Source organism: Rana temporaria, chromosome 1 (assembly GCF_905171775.1).
Source record: "Rana temporaria chromosome 1, aRanTem1.1, whole genome shotgun sequence".
NCBI lineage: Eukaryota > Metazoa > Chordata > Amphibia > Anura > Ranidae > Rana > Rana temporaria.
Window position 1 is genome coordinate 589,076,447 of NC_053489.1, and position 19,616 is coordinate 589,096,062.

The following is a 19,616-nucleotide window of genomic DNA, read 5'->3' on the forward strand; positions in this document are numbered from 1 at the left end:
ACAGGACCCGGCATATCAGAGTGACACGGTATACAGATATAATCCTTCCCAGGATGGAAGGAAATGCTGTATACAGAAGGGGGAGGGGTCCGCCGCACATCGTACGGTCCTCTCTCTATATACAGCACACATGCTCCGTACAATGTATGGGAGGGATCACACCTCCATCTACATCCGGTGCACGCCGACCATCCCCCTCCCCATTCATCACTGCGATCCCCTTCCCTGCACCCCTACCGAGCACAGCCTCACCCCGCTACTTCCCTGACAGCCCGGACCCTCCCACGGGGCGGGGCTAACGGGAGTATATGGAGTTCCAGGACAGTAGAGCGGCCGGCATTGGGTGACGGGGAATCCGCTGTACACATCGCTGAGAAGAGGAGAGAGATCCAGGTGAGTGCGGGATGGGGGGTCGCTTCTGTCACCGATCATCTCATACACTGCCAGCCTCATCATACGATGCCAGGGGTGGATCTGTGTAGAGTGGCAGGGGATCTGTGTAGAGTGGCAGGGGATCTGTGTAGAGTGGCAGGGGATCTGTGTAGAGTGGCAGGGGATCTGTGTAGAGTGGCAGGGGATCTGTGTAGAGTGGCAGGGGTTCTGTGTAGAGTGGCAGGGGTTCTGTGTAGAGTGGCAGGGTTCTGTGTAGAGTGGCAGGGATTCTGTGTAGAGTGGCAGGGATTCTGTGTAGAGTGGCAGGGATTCTGTGTAGAGTGGCAGGGATTCTGTGTAGAGTGGCAGGGGATCTGTGTAGAGTGGCAGGGGATCTGTGTAGAGTGGCAGGGGTTCTGTGTAGAGTGGCAGGGGTTCTGTGTAGAGTGGCAGGGTTCTGTGTAGAGTGGCAGGGATTCTGTGTAGAGTGGCAGGGATTCTGTGTAGAGTGGCAGGGATTCTGTGTAGAGTGGCAGGGATTCTGTGTAGAGTGGCAGGGGATCTGTGTAGAGTGGCAGGGGATCGATCTATGTAGAGTGTCAGGGTACTGTGTAGAGTGGCAGGGATGGATCTATGTAGAGTGTCAGGGTACTGTGTAGAGTGGCAGGGATGGATCTATGTAGAGTGGCAGGGTACTGTGTAGAGTGGCAGGGATGGATCTATGTAGAGTGGCAGGGATCTGTGTAGAGTGGCAGGGATGGATCTATGTAGAGTGGCATGGTTCTATGTAGAGTGGCAGGGATCTGTGTAGAGTGGCAGGGATGGATCTGTGTAGAGTGGCAGGGATGGATCTGTGTAGAGTGGCAGGGATCTATGTACAATGTCAGGGTTCTATACCCCTCCATGCTGCAATGGGCTGATCCTGATTGTTGGACATCTGATTTTTGTTAATAAATGTATCCCTTTAATTATGTACCCCCCCGCATTTCCCTAATTGGATCCATACCGGCAGATCATTTCCTCCTGGGAAGTTCTCCTCCAGAAACTGGGAAACTGGGCAGATCTGAGGGCTTTACTATACAGTTACACACAAGAAGAGGAAGAACTGAAATCTGATCATACATTGTGGGGGGTACATCACTCAGAGGCCAGATGTTCTCTATTGCTGAAAATTACACAGTTGAGGGGGGGGGGGGGAGCATGACTGTTACAAAAAGATACTCTTAATACTGTGCAACTTCATTGCCATGTATCTAAAGCTTACATATCTTTTTCTCCTGCTTCTAATAATAATAATAATAATAATAATAATAATAATAATTGCACAAAAAAGAGAGAGAAAATCTTCTTTATATGTTTGTAATATTGGGGGAGACTTCACTTTTGATTTCCTGTAGACCCCACTGGAACTTAGAGGACCTCTCCCCACCATAGTTAGGGACATCTGCTGACACCCGCCAGCATCCAATCCGGTCCACTAAGAGCAGACGGATGGGGATCCTTTCAGATTGGATCAGATGACTGTCAGAAATGAGACAGGCAATCAGTTTCCATCTGACTGCTCCATAGAGAAGAGAGGGCTGTCTGCTGGGAATAGCGTAACCGACACGGACTTGTCATCCGCCTGATCAGCGGACCAATCCCTCACCGAGCAGGCAGATCAGCTTGGCGGAGTCTTCCCCGTCTTCAAGGGGCCTAAGAAGTTTTGGCTTTGGATACTTAACTCTTCTGGAACGTTGTGATGATTGTCTATAAGAGTAATTTTATCTCTCATTGCTTAAACAGAGTAGACTGAAATGTGATTGGTTACTGTTTAAAACCACAATTGGCACATCATCCTGGTTAATTCAGGTGTGAATAGGTCCTGTATCTAAAATCTGGGGTGTGGTGGTCTCCCGAAAGGTCCCAGGAGTTTGGGTCTACGGGACTGACCAGTGGTCTTCAGGACATTCCCGGGTGTGGTGGTCTCCCGAAAGGTCCCAGGAGTTTGGGTCTACGGGACTGACCTTTCGGGAGACCACCACACCCGGGACTGTCCTGGAGACCACTGGTCAGTCCCGTAGACCCAAACTCCTGGGACCTTTCGGGAGACCACCACACCCGGGAATGTCCTGAAGACCACTGGTCAGTCCCGTAGACCCAAACTCCTGGGACCTTTCGGGAGACCACCACACCCCAGATTTTAGATACAGGACCTATTTACACCTGAATTATCTAAAATCTGGGGTGTGGTGGTCTCCCGAAAGGTCCCAGGAGTTTGGGTCTACGGGACTGACCAGTGGTCTTCAGGACATTCCCGGGTGTGGTGGTCTCCCGAAAGGTCCCAGGAGTTTGGGTCTACGGGACTGACCAGTGGTCTCCAGGACAGTCCCGGGTGTGGTGGTCTCCCGAAAGGCCAGTCCCGTAGACCCAAACTCCTGGGACCTTTCGGGAGACCACCACACCCGGGAATGTCCTGAAGACCACTGGTCAGTCCCGTAGACCCAAACTCCCTGGGACTTTTCGGGAGACCACTACACCCGGGACTGTCCCGGAGACCACTGGTCAGTCCCGTAGACCCAAACTCCTGGGACCAGTGGTCTCCAGGACATTCCCGGGTGTGGTGGTCTCCTGAAAGGTCCCAGGAGTTTGGGTCTACGGCATTGACCAGTGGTCTCCAGGACGGTCCCAGGAGTTTGGGTCTATGGGACTGACCAGTGGTCTCCAAGACATTCCCAGGTGTGGTGGTCTCCTGAAAGGTCCCAGGAGTTTGGGTCTACGGAACTGACCAGTGGTCTCCAGGACATTCCCGGGTGTGGTGGTCTCCTGAAAGGTCCCAGGAGTTTGGGTTATGGGACTGACCAGTGGTCTCCAGGACATTCCCGGGTGTCTTCCAGGGGGGAAAAAAAGGGAGGTGGGAGAGTCCTTATAGTGTAGCAAGTCGGCCCAAAAAAATAATACAGCTGCAAATAGATCCTGTATCTGTTACCATTGCAGTCCTAGAAAGAAAATATTTGTGAAGTAATCTGTTAGTGCATGGGTCTTCAAACTATGGCCCTCCAGTTGTTCAGGAACTACAATTCCCATCATGCCTAGTCATGTCTGTGAATGACAGATGCCTCATGGGATGTGTAGTTCCGGAACGGCTGGAGGGCCGTAGTTTGAGGATCCCTGTGTTAGTGTTTTCATTATGGGGTAAGTTTATATTCTTACGATTGTCCTTGCTAAAGAGAAAAGGGTCCAAGCAAGGGTACAGGAAATCAAACTTTTATAATTGCTGCCTCTTTCATACAACACATTTTCATATGTACAGAGACTTTTTTACAATTTTTTTTTTTTTCTTCCAAACTGTAGGCCAGTCATTTTTAACCAGCATTCCATAGCACTCTGAGGTTCCTCCAGAGGTTGCTAGGGGTTCTTTGAGCTGTGGCTGATTGACCTCCCCTCTGGTGGTGCTTGCATAGTTCCAGGTCCAATACGGCGTGACCGACCCAGTGGTATGATGCCAATAATCATTCTGACCACCACTCTAAGGGGGCAGTTCTTCCCACTGACCACCAATGTAAGGGGCACATTCCCAATGACCCCCACCTATCTTATTTTAACAGGCTTTCCTGAGACTCGCAAATGATTTCAAGGGTTCCACTGGGTTAAAAAGGTTGAGACAGGCTGCTATAGGTTATAGTTAGAATTGTTCCCTCCTGTTCTGCTACATTTCCATTGCATGCCAGTGTGCATGCCAGTGTGGTCTACTCTTGGCATCACGTCTCCTTGACCGTGAATGTTTGTCCAGAGCAGAGTGACCCAGGCTGGATGATCTGTAGCACACAATTGTCCCATGCCCTTGCATTGTGTTTCCTGGCTATCACTGATTATAGGAGGCTTGGCACATTACAATATAACTATACAGTGAATACTCTGTATGTATGTTGCAGAAGTTCATTTGAAGATGGCTGAGGGTTGTCCAGGCCTACTAGATGAGATGAAACTACAAGTTCAGATGTTCTTCATATTGGATGTTGCCTACTTGGCTTTCTAATGTCAGAGTAGGGTTTTATGTTGTGCAAATGCCTTTTATAATATACTGGAACTCTTTTCTATATCTAGTAATGTGAGCGACAGTGAAAGAAATCCCTGTTCTTGAATGCTCCTTCTGTGACGTGTTCACTGAGGGAATGAAAGGCCCCATTTATTACCTGCAGGCGCCGTGCTGTCAGGAAATCCACTGGGATGCCGACTGTATTCCATACTCTTCTGCTCTGACGGCACGTACTTCTCAAGTGTTTTGGGGGACATGCACTTAAAGCGGGGGTTCACCCTAAAACATTTTTTTTTTTTTTTTTTTTTTTTTATGTACCATACCATCCAGCATACTTGCGTCAGCTATAGTATGTTTTTTTTTTTCGCCGCTGTATTTCCCGTTTTAATCGCTCAGTTTTGTTTTAGACTCCGGCGGGGAAATAGGCGTTCCTATGAAGAGGGGAACATGATTGACGTCCGGCTATGGCGTTTCACGCGTTCCGAAAATAGCCGAAATAGGTCTCGGATATATATACAGCGCCTGCACAGTCAGCTCCTAGTCTGTGCGCAGGCGCCGTATAGTGCCGCGAAGAGCCGAGTCCTACTCCGGCTATTTTCGGAACACGTGACGTGCCGTAGCTGGACGTCAATCATGTTCCCCTCTTCATAGGAACGCCTACTCCCCGCGGGAGTCTGAAACGAAACTGAACGATTAAACGGTAAATACAGCGGGAAAAAAAAAAAAACACATACTATAGCTGACGCAAGTATGCTGGGTGGGATGGTACATAGATGTTTTTTAGGGTGAACCTCCGCTTTTAACAATATGATTATTTGCCGAATCTGACAGGAGCAAATCTACGACTTGTCAAAAAGACCCAAAGGAATTGATTTACCGAAGGCTGGTAGACTGACCGCTTTGCAAGTGAAGTTGCATTTTGCAAGCGCATTTTTCCCAGAGTTTAGTGGATGAGGTGAAGTGGTGTTGACTTGATCATCCAATTATGTTGCACATAATTAGATAGTTCTTTGCAAAGTGAAGTTTTGCCACATTTACTGAGCTCCTACCATTATTATTTTTTTTTTAAACCTGCAAGGCAATGGCATAATGTGCTAGTATGTGTTGCGTACTAGCACAATATGAAACAAAGCTGTAAAGTTGCTGCTGAGGGCTGATTTGTGCACGTTTAGGAGATCTTCATTTTACCTACAGGTAAGCCTTATGCCGCGTACACACCAATAGCTAGATTCAGGTCGGCGTATCAGTAGATACGCCGACCTAACTCGGAATCTAAACCCACCTAAGTTTAAGTGTATTCTCAAACAAAGATACACTTAAACCTATCTAAGATAGGACGGCTTGCGCCGTCCTATCTTAGGGTGCAGTATTTTGGCTGGCCGCTAGGTGGCGCTTCCATTGCGGTCGGCGTAGAATATGTAAATCACTAGATACGCCTATTCACGAACGTACGCCTGGCCGACGCAGTACAGATACGGCGTTTACGTAACTCTTTATCAGGATGGAATAGTAATGTTAAAGTATGGCCGCCGTTCCTGCTTCGAAATTCGAAAATTTTACGTCGTTTGCGTAAGTCGTCCGTGAATAGGGATTTACATAGTTTACGTCCACGTCAAAATCAATAGGCCCGTGCGGCGGACTTAGCCGCAATGCACACTGGGAAATGTAGGCGCCCGGCTCATGCGCAGTTAAAAAAAAAAGTCAATCACGTCGGGTCAAGCCTCATTATCGTAAAACACGCCCCCTCAGACAAATTTGAATTAGGCGCCCTTACGTCCGCCCGCTTTAGGCTACGCCGCCGTAACTTGGCAGGCAAGTACTTTGAGAATCAAGTACTTGCCTCGCTAACTTGCGGCGTAGCCTAAACGCGCTAAGCTACGCCGCCGCAAAGTTGCGGCCATCTCTCTGAATCTAGCCACATCACTTTATGTGATGGAGGGGAAAAAAAAAAGACGTTTTGAAAAACGTCAATTAAAATGACCGTGTGTGGGGAAAACATTGTTTTATGTCTTGTGAAAAACGACAAAAAAAAATTGAAGCATGCTTCAATTTTTTGTGTCGTTTTTTTTTTTGTGTCAATTAAAATGATGGCGTGTGGGCAAAACGACGTTTAAAACAACGTTTTTAAACCCGCGCATGCTCAGAAGCTAGTTATGAAGCGAGCTTCAATGGAAAAGAGTGCTGAACGTAACCGAGCTTTGCTAGAGCATTTTGAAAAAACTATGGTGTGTAGGCAACGTCGTTTTTGAAAATGAAGTTTCAAAAACGTTGTTTTATTTCATGATTTAAAACGTCGTCTTTTTTTCATCACATAAAGTGATGGTGTGTACGCGGCATTATTCTAGGCTTAGGCCCCATACTCACGAGCAAACATGTCTGCTGAAACTGGCCCGCAGGCCAGTTTCAGCAGACATGTTTGGTCGTGTGTGGGCGCGAGCGGGCCGAATTCCAGCAAACATTTGCCCGCCGGGCCTTTTCCCAGCGGGCAAATATTCCTGGACTTGTTTTAAAACAGCCCGCTGGAATTCAGCCCGCTCGGACATGTACGGTCGTCAGTACAGACCTACCGTACATGTCCAGGCGCCCGCCGTCCCTCGCATGCGTCGAATGACTTCGACGCATGCGTGGAAGCATTTTAAAGGCGGGCCGCCCACGTCGCCGCGTCATTGTCGCGGCGACACCGCGTCATCGACGCGGCGACACCGCGGACACGCCCCGCGTATTGTTTACGCGCGGACTTCTGTACGATGGTGTGTACAACCATCGTACAGAAGCCCTCTGGCAGACATGTATGGTGAAAACGGTCCGACGGACCGCTTTCACCATACATGTTTGTCCGTGTGTACCCGGCCTTACCTGTAGGTAAAAATTACCAAGCGGGGTTTACAACCGCTTTAAGGTGTAGATGAGTTAATAAAATTATTATTATTATTATTATTATACAGTATTTATATATAGCTCCAACAGTTTGCACAGTGCTGTATGGGAGACGGTAAACATTGCAATGCAGCTCAATGTGGGAGGTCCTTGCTCATGGAGCTTACAATCTGAAAGGGGGGAAGTGGAATAAAAAGTAGTAACTGTGGGGGTGGACATTCACTAGCTGCATAGAAATGAATGAGATTAATCGTGTTTAAAGATAATCTCCACTAATGTATGTCAGGCTTTACGTCTACATCAGGGGTCTTCAAATTTTTCAAACCAAGGGCCAGTTTATTGTCCTTCAGGCTTTAGGAGGGTCGGATTGCTGCCTGCGGGTCAGAAATTTCCTGAGCCCAGCATCAGTGAGAATAAATATGGCCTCAAGGTTGGTGGTCAGTAGGAGACATAGTAGTGACACCTTATTAGTAAAAGGAATAGTATCCCATCATTGGTATCAGTGGAAGAAATAGTGCCCCAAGGGCCGGATAAAGGCTAGCAAAGGGCCACATCTGGCCCTCGGGCCGCAGTTTGGAGACTCCTGGGGCCAGATTCACAAAGATACGATGGTGTATCAGGAGATACACCGTCGTATCTCTGACTTACACTGGTCCTATCTATGCGTCTGATTCATAGAATCAGTTACGCATAGATATGGCTAAGATCCGACAGTGTTACACTGTCGGATCTTATTTTCAATTTGAAAATGGTGGCGTTCCCGCTGATTTACGTTGAATAATATGTAAATCGGCGAGATCCGCAAATTCACGAACGTACGCGGACCCGACGCAGTGTTACGACGTTTCCGTAGCGGCTTTCCCGGCGTATACTTACCCCTGCTTCTATGAGGCGCAGCCAATGTTAAGTATAGCCGTCGTTCCCGCGTCGCTTTTAACTTTTCTTACGTCGTTTGCGTACGCCGATTCAGAAACACGCGCGTCGCAAGTTACGCTCACGTCAAAACCACTGACGTCCTAGCGACGTCAGTGGGAGCAATGCACGCCGGGAAATTCCGCAGACGGCGCATGCTCATTTAAATCGGCGCGGGAACGCGCCTGATTTAAATAGTACACTCCCCCTTAGCCGCGGAATTTGAATTCCGCTGGGGGATTTACGATCCGCCGCCGCAAGTTTGGAGGTAAGTGGTTTGTGAATTACCCACTTGCCTCGCAAACTTGCGGGAGCGGATCTTAAATCAGGTAGATCGAGCACATCTAAAGATCCGCTGATCTACGTGAATCTGGCCCCTGGTCTACATCGTCATTGCTCATTAAAGCCCAAGTATTCACCGTCGCCCCCACATGATTTGCGTAATAGATCAGACTGTAGTCATAGATTTCCCTGTAGCTTCTGAGTAGCCACGATTGCACAACTACACTGGAGACTGTATGATGCCTGCCCCCCCCCCCTCCCTCCACTGGAGACTGTGTGATGCCTGCCCCCCCCCCTCCCTACACTGGAGACTGTATGATGCCTGCCCCCCCCCTCCCTCCACTGGAGACTGTATGATGCCTACCCCCCTCCCTCCACTGGAGACTGTATGATGCCTACCCCCCTCCCTCCACTGGAGACTGTATGATGCCTGCCCCCCCCCCCTCCCTCCACTGACGTAGTCTCTGTGAACCATATGGATGTACTTAACGTGTATCTGGAGGAATTCCACGTTTCACAAGTCTAGAGCCGGGCTGTCTTTATCCTGTGCTTTGAATTTTTCATCTATTCATTGACCGACAAAGTACTCCTAGGAGTAAATAGTGTGGCAAACGCCTACTATTCCACATCTAATTCCACATAATGTTTGTGTGTCTTTGTAATCTCAAAGTGATAAGGGTCTTGTGCCACGTGTAAAATGTAAATGATGCCTTTTTGTTCTTTTAATGTTAACATTACTTTGTTCTGCCCTTTTGGGTCTTGTGTCTAAGTAATTATAGAAATGTATGTTAAACCAGCCCTAGTCTCACATTCCACTTTATCTTGTCCTAACATTTTAAATACAGTAGTGACTCTTCCACAGTGGACTAACGTTATCTGGCAGGAGGTGCACCAAATAGTATATAATATTAATATGCTTGGGGACTTTACTATGAAATGTTAGTGTACTTTTGTCCTTTAAAGTGATTTTAAAACTAAAATGTAATAAATGGCATTTTACCAACCCTAAGGCTGCATTCACACCTAGGCGTTTTGTCGCCTGAAGCGCAACGCTACAATACGCTGGAGGGGAAAAATAACATTATACCCTATGGAGATGGTTCACATCTGCACGCCGAACGCCTGAAGCGCAAACAAGTTCCGGACCCTTTTTTGTCGCGCGTATCGGGCGGTTTGAGCGTTTCCATTTCCCATAGAAAGTAATGGAAACGCTCGATTCAAGCGACTTGCGTGACAACAAGCGTTTGCTACGGGCATTTTGTCGCTTTAATCAATAGAACTTTTCACCCAGGCAGAAGATTAAACAAATCTATCAACCTAGCAACAAGTGATGAAAAGATGATCAACGTTTTTTATTTTAGCCAATAGGAAAAATGAAGTACAAAAACGTCGGACGACGCTGTATGCAAACGCGCAAATAAGCATGAATACGTGCGACAAAACGCTGGAAAAAAACCGCCCAAAAAACCGACTGACGCTCAGGTGTGAATGCAGCCTTAATGTAGGGCAGGGCTCGACAAACCCCAGGCGCCAGGTTTCCCTTTGCAGCCACCCGAATGCTCTCCTGCTATGTATCTTGGACTCCACTTGCCCCTCTGGCCTGGGACCAGCATAGCCGATGTCTCCGGGTAGAGGGGATGGAGGGAGGAGAGCAGACACGCGTCCACTCTTCTCCACTCTTCTCCCCTTCTCGTTGTTGTTGTGTGATGTCCTTTCCAAGTCCCTGATGAGTTTCCCCAGCCATTCAGGCCAGGAAAGAATGTAATGAGGTGTGATGTGCATTGCTTTCCATTCAGTGGAGCACAGGGGAGACGTGCAGGGTCTCGTTAAAGAGAACCTGTGACCAAAAAAAAAATCTTCAAATTTTTGTCCCCCCCTATGTGATGATTTGGGGGGGGGGGTTAGATAATTAAAAAAAACAATTATTGTAAAAGGCTAAAGTCACACCCAAGCACACAAAATCCATCCCCCGCCCAAAATTTACAAACGTAAGTGCCCGCAGCAGAGCACCTACGCTTGAAAACAATGATTGGGTTACATATCGCTGCTCACGCCGGAATGGGAGCAACAATTTTACCAGACCTTCTTCGTAACGCTAAACTGATTACTTTATAGGGGGCTTTTAAAGCTTTGCCTATGGAAAATATAGGGTAGTGACATGTTTAAGGTTTAATACCATAGAGCAAAGGTACCTCCCAATGTACACATGGGGACTTTATGGGCATCTGAGTACATATATTGATTACAAAATTGTTTTATTAAATATTATTAAAAGGTTGGTGCATGGGAGCTGCGGTGGCTCAACGCGATTGGCACTGCGCTGACAAGCCATTCACTGCTGCAGCTAGGGGTTTGGATCCCGGTCTCGGCTACATGTGAATTGAGTTTGGTGGTCTCAGCCCGGCTCCCGGTGGGTGTGCTATGCGAGGTAAGCCTGCGCTTAGTACGCCAACCCCCCCATACCACAAAAAAACACCACACCTACACGCACTCGAAATTGGTTAACATGCACGCACTTTGACCACGCGGTCTCTAAAAAAGAGAGGCGAAGGACTAACGGGGCTGGTTGAGCGGGCTAGATCCTCTCACTCCCTTATAGGGAGTCCCTCTGCCCCGTTGGGCTTCAAAGCAGAGCAGGTAGGGCGGGCTGTGTGGGAGGACCCCCTCACGCACCCGCCATTGCCACCCGGGGCATGGAGAAAGGTGGCAGATTGCCTCTGGGGGAGGCCTGCCTACTCCCAAGTCCGGCTCCTCTCTCGAGTACACGCACAAAATACACTTTAAAAAAAAAAAAAGGTTGGTGCATACATCACCATACAATAAAATGGTAACAAAGCTGATTGAAAAGTGATTGTCTCCTGATATTTGCACGACGTGTTTCAGGACCCGTGAAGAGTCTTTTCCTCAGGGGCATTCCATAAGGAGTTCATTAGACAACATTCTAGAATAGATTATAGCAAACATTAAGAATCCTATTGCAGAAAACAGAGCATTGTAGGAAGTGGACCAATTCAGCACAGCTTTCAACCAATTTGTCAAATAAGAGGATTACAAATAAAAGTATTTTTTTTTTAATTATTATTATTATTATTATAGGGGGTAATGGTATTTAAATGTGGTGCTAGATGTACATGTGTTTTTTGTTTTTATAATAAAACTGGGACGGGCAGATATTGTGGGTACCACCACTTTTAAAAGAAAAATGGCAGTCTGGTTGGGATTTTTAATCTGCCCAATAATTTAGCCCTCTTAGGAAAGTACATATGTCAATTCAGTAAAATAGGAAGGTTAATATAATTCTTTTTTTCTTCAATTTACAGCATAGACATGTTCAAGATTAAGAAGATCTGCTGTATTGGCGCCGGCTATGTTGGCGGTCCTACTTGCAGCGTCATTGCTCAGATGTGCCCTGACATCAGAGTAACGGTGGTGGATGTTAACGAGACACGAATCGATGCCTGGAATTCTGACACCCTCCCCATCTACGAGGTAACATCTACGTCACTACCTAACCTGCAGCCTGTGTGTGTGTGATATAAAATATGAGATGGGTGACATGATCAAAGAATGAGCTCCAAGCACACTATGTACACAGTGTGACCTACAGCCCGCACACTTGGATTTATGGCATTCCATTGTATAGTTGCAATAAAGCTTTTCACAGGCTGAACTTTTGCATTCGGATGACGTAGTTCACTTTTTTTTTTTTTTTTTTTTTTGTGGTATACCAGAGAATACAAAGGGAGGGCATGAAACATTTAAAGTGATTCTTCTAAAGGCACATGTTATACTTGCTAGCTCTGTGCAATGGTTTTGCACAGAACAGCCTCTATTCTTCCCTTCTGGGTCCCCTGAGAGCGCTCCTGGCTCCTCTACCCGCCGGGTGTCCCTATAGCGGGCCATTTGAATCGTGCATGCCCGCTCACTAGACAGTTCAATGAAACAGAGCGACTCGTCCCCGTCCCCCGGCTCCCTCTTTACTGGCTGTAATTGACAGCGGTGAGAGCCAATGAGGAGAGAGAGCTGCTGTTATCGTGCACATCACAGGGTTTTCTTACCTTAATGCAGGGAATGCATTAGTGCCAGTTCACACCAGACGCAGTTCAGTTCATTTCAGTGTGCTTTTTTTTTTGCACAAAACGCATGCACAGTGTTTTCCATGTATTCCAATGGCTCTAGTTCACACCATGCAGTCAGTTTCCGCACCGGAAACTGACTGGGTGGTATGAACTAGAGCCGTTGCAATACATGGAAAAAACTGTGCATGCGTTTTTGGCGCAGAAAAAATGCACACGGAACTGCATCTGGTGTGAACTGGCCCTTAAAGTAAACATTATGGGCCAGATCCACATAGATCGGCACCGGCGCAGCGTATATAAGATACGCTACGCCGCCGTAACTTACTTGGCTTTGTTTCAAATCCACAACAAATTCACGCCGTAAGTTACAGCGGTGTAGTGTATCTCAGAGGCGGAATTCAAATCAGCGATTAGGGGGCGTGATTCATTTAAATGAAGCGCGTCCCTGCACCGAATGAACTGCGCATGCTCCGTTTTGAAATTTCCCGCTGTGCATTGCGCAGAATGACGTCGCAAGGATGTAATTTTTTAAACTTGGACGTGACTTGCGTCCATCCCGATTCACGGACGAGTTGCGCAAAAAAAAAGAAATACCAGCTTTAACTATACGCCGGAAAAAGCTGACTAGAGACGTACGTACGTTCGTGGATCGACGGAAATGGGTAATTTGCATACCAGACGCGGAAAACAACGAGAACTCCACCCAGCGGACGCCGAAGTATTGCATCTACGATCCGAAGGCGTACAAAGCCGTACGCCTGTCGGATCGAACCCAGATGCCGTCGTATCTTGGTTTGAGGATTCAAACTCAAGATACGACGCGGGTAATTTGAAAGTACTCGCTCTGAGGATCTGGCCCTCTGCCTTTAAAACCACTTTAAGCGAATGTAGAAAGGTGATTCCAGCATTTTTACTGCTTACGGGAACAGCGAATGGTAGCATTATTCCTGACTGTTTTGAGCTCTTTTTTGCTAAGACTATTATTTTAGATCTTTCATTTAAATTCTAAAGAAAATATAAAAATAAGAGACCACTGCACACAGTGAAACACCATACTTCCCCTTTAAGTCTAATCACTATTGTCTTTTTACCCTTGCTGTACTTCCTCTGCTGAGTTGGCAGTCATATTGTGATTACAGCTTTGAAAGATCGGGCTTAAAAACTGCAGGAAGTGATCAGTCATATTTACTGTGAGTTATACTCTCTACAAGACTCCTTTTTTATTGTATGTAGTAGTAGCAGCAAATGGAGTCCTGATTAAAAAATACAGTAGTCAAATCTAGAACTGCGTTACCACCTTCTGTTTAAACCAATGGATTTCTTTAGCCTGGCTATTTGCTTGTGCATTTCTATTGAAGAACCTGTGATATTTGTAACCTCTCTATGTGAGATAAAACAAATGGGATCCCAGACAAACAAAGGAGCCACTTTCACATTTCATCTAGGCTTTTGTTTAATTCGGTGATCGTGTCTTTGACACAGAAAGTGATCTAGTTAAAATAAAAAAAAAATATATATATATATATATATATATATATATATATATATATATATATATATATATATATATATATATATATATATATATATATTATGGTAGCATTGTCTTGCAAGGCTAAATTCGATTTTTCTGTAGCATAAAGTAAAATGCTAAGCCTAACTAATCTTTAAAAAATGCTTCCCCCTCCCCACTTTCCAACACCTATGCTAGCCTACCTGTGTAAGAAAGATGTATATGCTGACTTATTTTCAGGCCATGTTGGCTAGCAGTAACTGCAGGGGAGAGGATGGGGTGCTGACAATGAATGGGCCATTGAAGACTATGGGTGGCATGAGAAACTGATGGCGTTCCTTTCTGATACGCATGACAAATTTCTTAGGGTTTGGCAGCCTTGGATTACATACCACCACCCTTCTTGGTTTGACACTGCATTACTGTCAATATAGGACTCTTGCGCGCACCCCGTGGACCTCACACCCCCTTCCTCTGTCATTACCTCTTCGCCTTCTACCCCTCTTCTCGCTCTGCTCCATTCTTCTTCTTTTTCCATTCTCCCATAGTCTATTTTCTCTTGGCAGTTAATTCTCTCTACTCTTTCTAGAGGATGCTAACCTTTAGGTTCTTCTATTGTGTATTATATACTTGTTCTACAGGTTTACAGACAGCCGGGCACAGCCCGGGTTCTAGACCGTATGGTTCTATGGACCCTTTTCTTTTTTCTTATATTTGAGTATAGCATAAGAGCTCGGCTCCTGCTTGCAGGCCCGGATTTGCTTTGTATGACGTATACTATAATACCCTATCGTAAACCTGTACTGTTGGTTTTTATGACAATAAACTTTTTGTAAAAGAAGACTATGGGTGGCAGTCCTGCTCCTAAATATCCAGCCATTGTCAAACATTCTCGCCTGTAACCTCAGCTGGCTGACATGGGAGGTCACATGACAAAACTGGAGCATAGGTGTTAGGAGTGGGGAGGGAGCAATGTTACGATTAGTAGGTTGTTTTGCCTTGACTTCCACTTTAAAGAAAAAAATTTAAGTAAAAAAAATTTTGAAAAATACTTTCCAGTTCAGTGGTAATCCTAAAGGAAATCGTAAACCCTGAAAGCTGTACCAGAAAAGGGCAGGCAGAGGGCTAAGGACTAGTCGTCGGTGTTGCCAGAAGGTCCAAGAAGATCTTCCCCCCATTATGAACTTGCTATGCCTTGTTGTGCACTGTGTCTCTGTAGAGGTGGCAAGAACTTTACTTCCTCATGTCAGAGCTTCTATAAAGAACGGTGAGCAACACAGTATAATAACAATATAACTGTAAAGTAAAGTCACCAATTTCACTCCAGATCTTGTGAGACTAGCAGTCAGAGGCAGCAGTGCCTAAGATCCCACACTGCAGATATACAGCTATGAGGCTATATGCAGGAATGCCTAGACACCATTGTATCTCAGGAAGCACACTGTAACTTTTCCAGCATTTCTGTTCAGGGTAATGCCAAGACTGAAAGGATAAGTTCACCTTTTGTAACCTGTTGCACCCATATTCAGGGTGCAACATGTTACAATCCCACTAGATCCTGCATCTCCCTGGCTCCCCGATGGTGTGTGATCTTCTTCCTCCTGCTCTCTGTAAGAATCTGCAGAGAATGCAGCCACCCACCGTGTCACTCAATCAGAGTTCTGTGAATTTAAAACTACAAGATCCAGCAGCCTTTCATTGATCCCTGCTACGACGTACAGCCAAACAGCTTGCACATAGAGCCTGCAAGAACCTTTGTGGGTGCAATACTTTCCAGGCACTTATTTTTTACATTTACTCCTTTTTATAACATGGCAAATCTTCACTTTTTGAGTTCAGATCCATGTTATTGGGGTGGATTTACACTGCCTCGCTGCACGTTTGCAGTAGTTTTTCATGCACGTTCGCTGTGCTTTACCAGTTTTGGTGTGGTTTCAGAGAAGCACACCAAAACTCCAGTATGCTGCATGTTTGGTGCACTTTCTGAAACTGCACCAAAACCGTGGGACATCATAAAGGGTATGGGGGAAATGAGGGGAAATGCAGCTAACGCACACAAAACCCTTGGGTTAGCTGCGCTTTGCCCCACGAACCATATCGGGGCAGTGGGAAGCTGCAATTACAGTTGGAAACTGACCTTTGTCCATGACACTTGTGGACAACTTGGCTATGATTATTTTTGTGTCATTTGACTTATAAATCATAAAATAGAATTTGTAATGTATAAAATTGATAGCTGCCAGCTGGTAATGTATTTAGACGGTGATCTTTTTGAGTTTCCCACTTATGAGCATTTTGGGTTTGATTTCCCTTTTTGCAGCCGGGATTAAAAGAAGTTGTTGAATCTTGCAGAGGAAAAAACTTGTTCTACTCTACTGATATAGATGGAGCCATACAAGAGGCTGATCTTGTCTTTATTTCTGTAAGTACTTTTATTTTTATATGCAAAAATGAGGCAATAAGGAATTGTTCACCTTTTCAATAAAATGGAGTATGCAGTGGTTCAAATATACTGTGCAGCTTTGTAAAATCTTGCTTAATGTGGTACTCCTGAAGCCTCCTTGATTGTCTTTATCCATCCTGGCTAGCTGCTAGGATGCAGCTTATGGGCTAGATTCGGAGAGATTTGCCTATCTTTAGGCAGGCGTAGCGTATCGCATATACGCTACGTCGCCGTAACTTTGACAGGCAAGTCCCGTATTCAGAAAGAATTTGCACCCGAAGTTACGGCGGCGTATCGTATATGGGCCGGCGTAAGCCCGCCTAATTCAAAATAGGCTGGTAGGGGGCGTGTTGTATGCTAATTACTAGTGACCCCACGTATTTGACGCTTCTAACGAACGGCCGTGCGCCGTCCGTGAAAGTATCCCAGTGCGCATGCTCCAAATTACGCCGCAAATAGTCAATGCTTTAGACGTGAACGTAACTTCCGCACAGCCATATTCGCGTACGACTTGCGCAAAATACGACGCTGTCCATACTTAACATTGGCTACGCATTATAGAGCAGGGGTAACTTTACGCCGGAAAAAGCCTTGCGTAAATAAATGCGCCGGGTGCACGTACATTTCTGAATCTAGCCCCATGTTGCGTGCTTCTCCCCCAGTGTCACAGGAGTAAGCCCTCTTGTTTAAAATCCAGGTAGTGTGCTCTCTGGTGCAGTAGCGGCTGAGCATAGCATTGCTGCGATAGGTAGGAGGAGTGCATTGCATCTGTGCAGCTTTTAAATGGGGGTAAAAATCTTGTTCCTGTGACACTGAGAGGAAGGGAAAGCGCTCAACACATGCTGCAACCTAGCAGCTAACCACAGTGGGATAATTCTAACATGGGAGTTTTTCTACCAGGCTTTGGGGCTGTTGTGATTGGCCTACAGGTATGGCAATTACAATAAAGTAGTATTAGAATCTATTTTAAAATGCTGACAGGTGGGTTTTTAAGACCGACAGATACTATTGGTCTCTTCTGTCATAAATGCAGCTCAGCGTACATGTATGTCATCTGATTTGTGCTGTGATGTGACTCCCGCTTTGTGCTGTGATGCGAATCAAGCCATCATGGCCTAGCCATTCAAGCGGCTGAAGAGACGGAACCCTGGAGAAAGATCAGGTGAAGATGGTAGCAACCAGGATCCGTTAATTGCTGACAGCACAGAGCTGGAGGGCACATAATGGCGAACTTGCTGGTCATAATGTGGTGCACGTTACGGCATGACCCACCTGGGGGTCAGTGTAACAAATATTTTAGCCAATATTTGACAAAACTGCCCAGTGTATTTTAAGCAGCTTGGGCCTCTTTACTACACCTTAAAAGCAAATTTTTAATAAAATTTAACTGACATTACCTGTCTGTTTTTTCTTAATGTAGGTAAACACGCCAACAAAGACTTATGGAATGGGCAAAGGTCGAGCTGCAGATCTTAAATACATTGAGGCTTGTGCCCGTCGTATTGTTCAGAACTCAAATGGCTACAAAATTGTCACGGAAAAGAGCACAGTGCCTGTAAGAGCAGCAGAGAGCATTAGGAGGATATTTGACGCTAACACAAAACCTAATCTTAATCTGCAGGTAAGAATTAAAGTATGTTCTTTCCAACGTTGGCATGTGGGTGTTGGTATCTGTTTTAAAGTGTGTTTCTGTCACATATACCATCCTTTGCAGGGTAATTGCCATTTGTGCTGTCTAAAGGCACACATGACTGGCCTTTCTGAAAGACTCGTCCGTTTTTGTCACCATGCACACCTAAAATCAGATTGTCGGCTTCAAACACTGGCACCATTAGACTCTTCACCAGGAGTCTCCAGACTTTCTAAACACAGGGCCATTTTACAGTCCTTCAAACTTTAGGGGGGCCTGGAATAGTGCATCATCAATGGTGTCCGTGGGAGGAGCTTTGCACCACTTTTGCTAACAGCGGTGGGAATAATGTCCCAAGGGCCCAATAAAAGCAAGCAAAGGGCAGCAGTTTGAAGACCACTGTTCTATACAGATTCAATCTGTAAAGAAGCAGGTTATTGGAGCTCATTTAGTCTAACCCCTTTTTAGTAGCTCCATAATTTCCTTTTCCATTTGGTGCACTGATACAAAATGTACTCAAATGTAAATGGAATTCTTTTTCTGCAGTCTTGCCTCACTGCCTGAAGTATTGGCCTTATTATAATCATGTACCTTACAATAACTCAAATAACTAAGTAAAATAGTAATGTCAACTTTTAGATGCACTGAAAGGTTAAAGTGGAGGTTCACCCGGAAATTACAATTTTTAAGATTGGATTCATGCTCATTTTATCTAGGGGAATCGGCTAGTTTTTTTTAAATCAAAGCCGTACTTACCGTTTTAGAGGGCGATCTTCTCCGCCGCTTCCGGGTATGGGTTGTGGGACTGGGCGTTCCTTCTTGATTGACAGGCTTCCGACGGTCGCATCTATCGCGTCACGATTTTCCGAAAGTAGCTGAATATCGTGACGCGATAGATGCGACCGTCGGAAGCCTGTCGGAAGACTGTCAATCAAGAAGGAACGCCCAGTCCCGAAGACCCATACCCGGAAGCGGCGGAGAAGATCGCTCTCTAAGACGGTAAGTACTGCTTCGTTTTTAAAAAAAACTAGCCGATTCCCCTAGACAAAATGAGCATCAATCTAATCTTATTTCTTTATCGTTACATCACGGGACACAGAGCGGCATTCATTACTATATGGGTTATATGGAGTACCTTCAGGTGTAGACACTGGCAATCTTCAAACAGGAAATGCCCCTCCCTATATAACCCCCTCCCATAGGAGGAGTACCTCAGTTTTTTCGCCAGTGTCTTAGGTGTTAGTCATGGTTTAGCTTGCCTCCGCATCCTTGGGATTAGGTGAGCTACCGGTTCTGTCCAAAAAAGCCTGCGCGCTAAAGTGGTCAGTAACCGGACCCCAAACCCTTGGGGTATAGCCCATAATGCTTTCTTTTTAAGAGAGCTGGACCCTGGGCCCAGAACTTAGAAAACCTTTGGGGCGCCTAATGTTTTCTGTTTGCCAGGGTGCTGTATGGGCCCAGGACAGTGGATCCTTCATGGAAGAAGGTTC

At 46.0% G+C, this 19,616-nt stretch overlaps 1 protein-coding gene across 1 annotated transcript in view; it reads left to right on the forward strand.

Annotated features, from left to right (window-relative positions):
* The first annotated feature begins 223 nt into the window (after nt 1-223).
* The window catches only part of UGDH (UDP-glucose 6-dehydrogenase), a 38,703-nt gene continuing 19,310 nt past the window's right edge, over nt 224-19,616 (forward strand). Inside the window, exons 1-4 of the mRNA XM_040335118.1 lie at nt 224-393; nt 11,782-11,950; nt 16,374-16,475; nt 17,917-18,117. Of these exons, the coding sequence (XP_040191052.1) occupies nt 11,789-11,950; nt 16,374-16,475; nt 17,917-18,117 (465 nt within the window). The 5' untranslated portion in view covers nt 224-393; nt 11,782-11,788. The remainder of the gene's footprint in view (nt 394-11,781; nt 11,951-16,373; nt 16,476-17,916; nt 18,118-19,616) is intronic.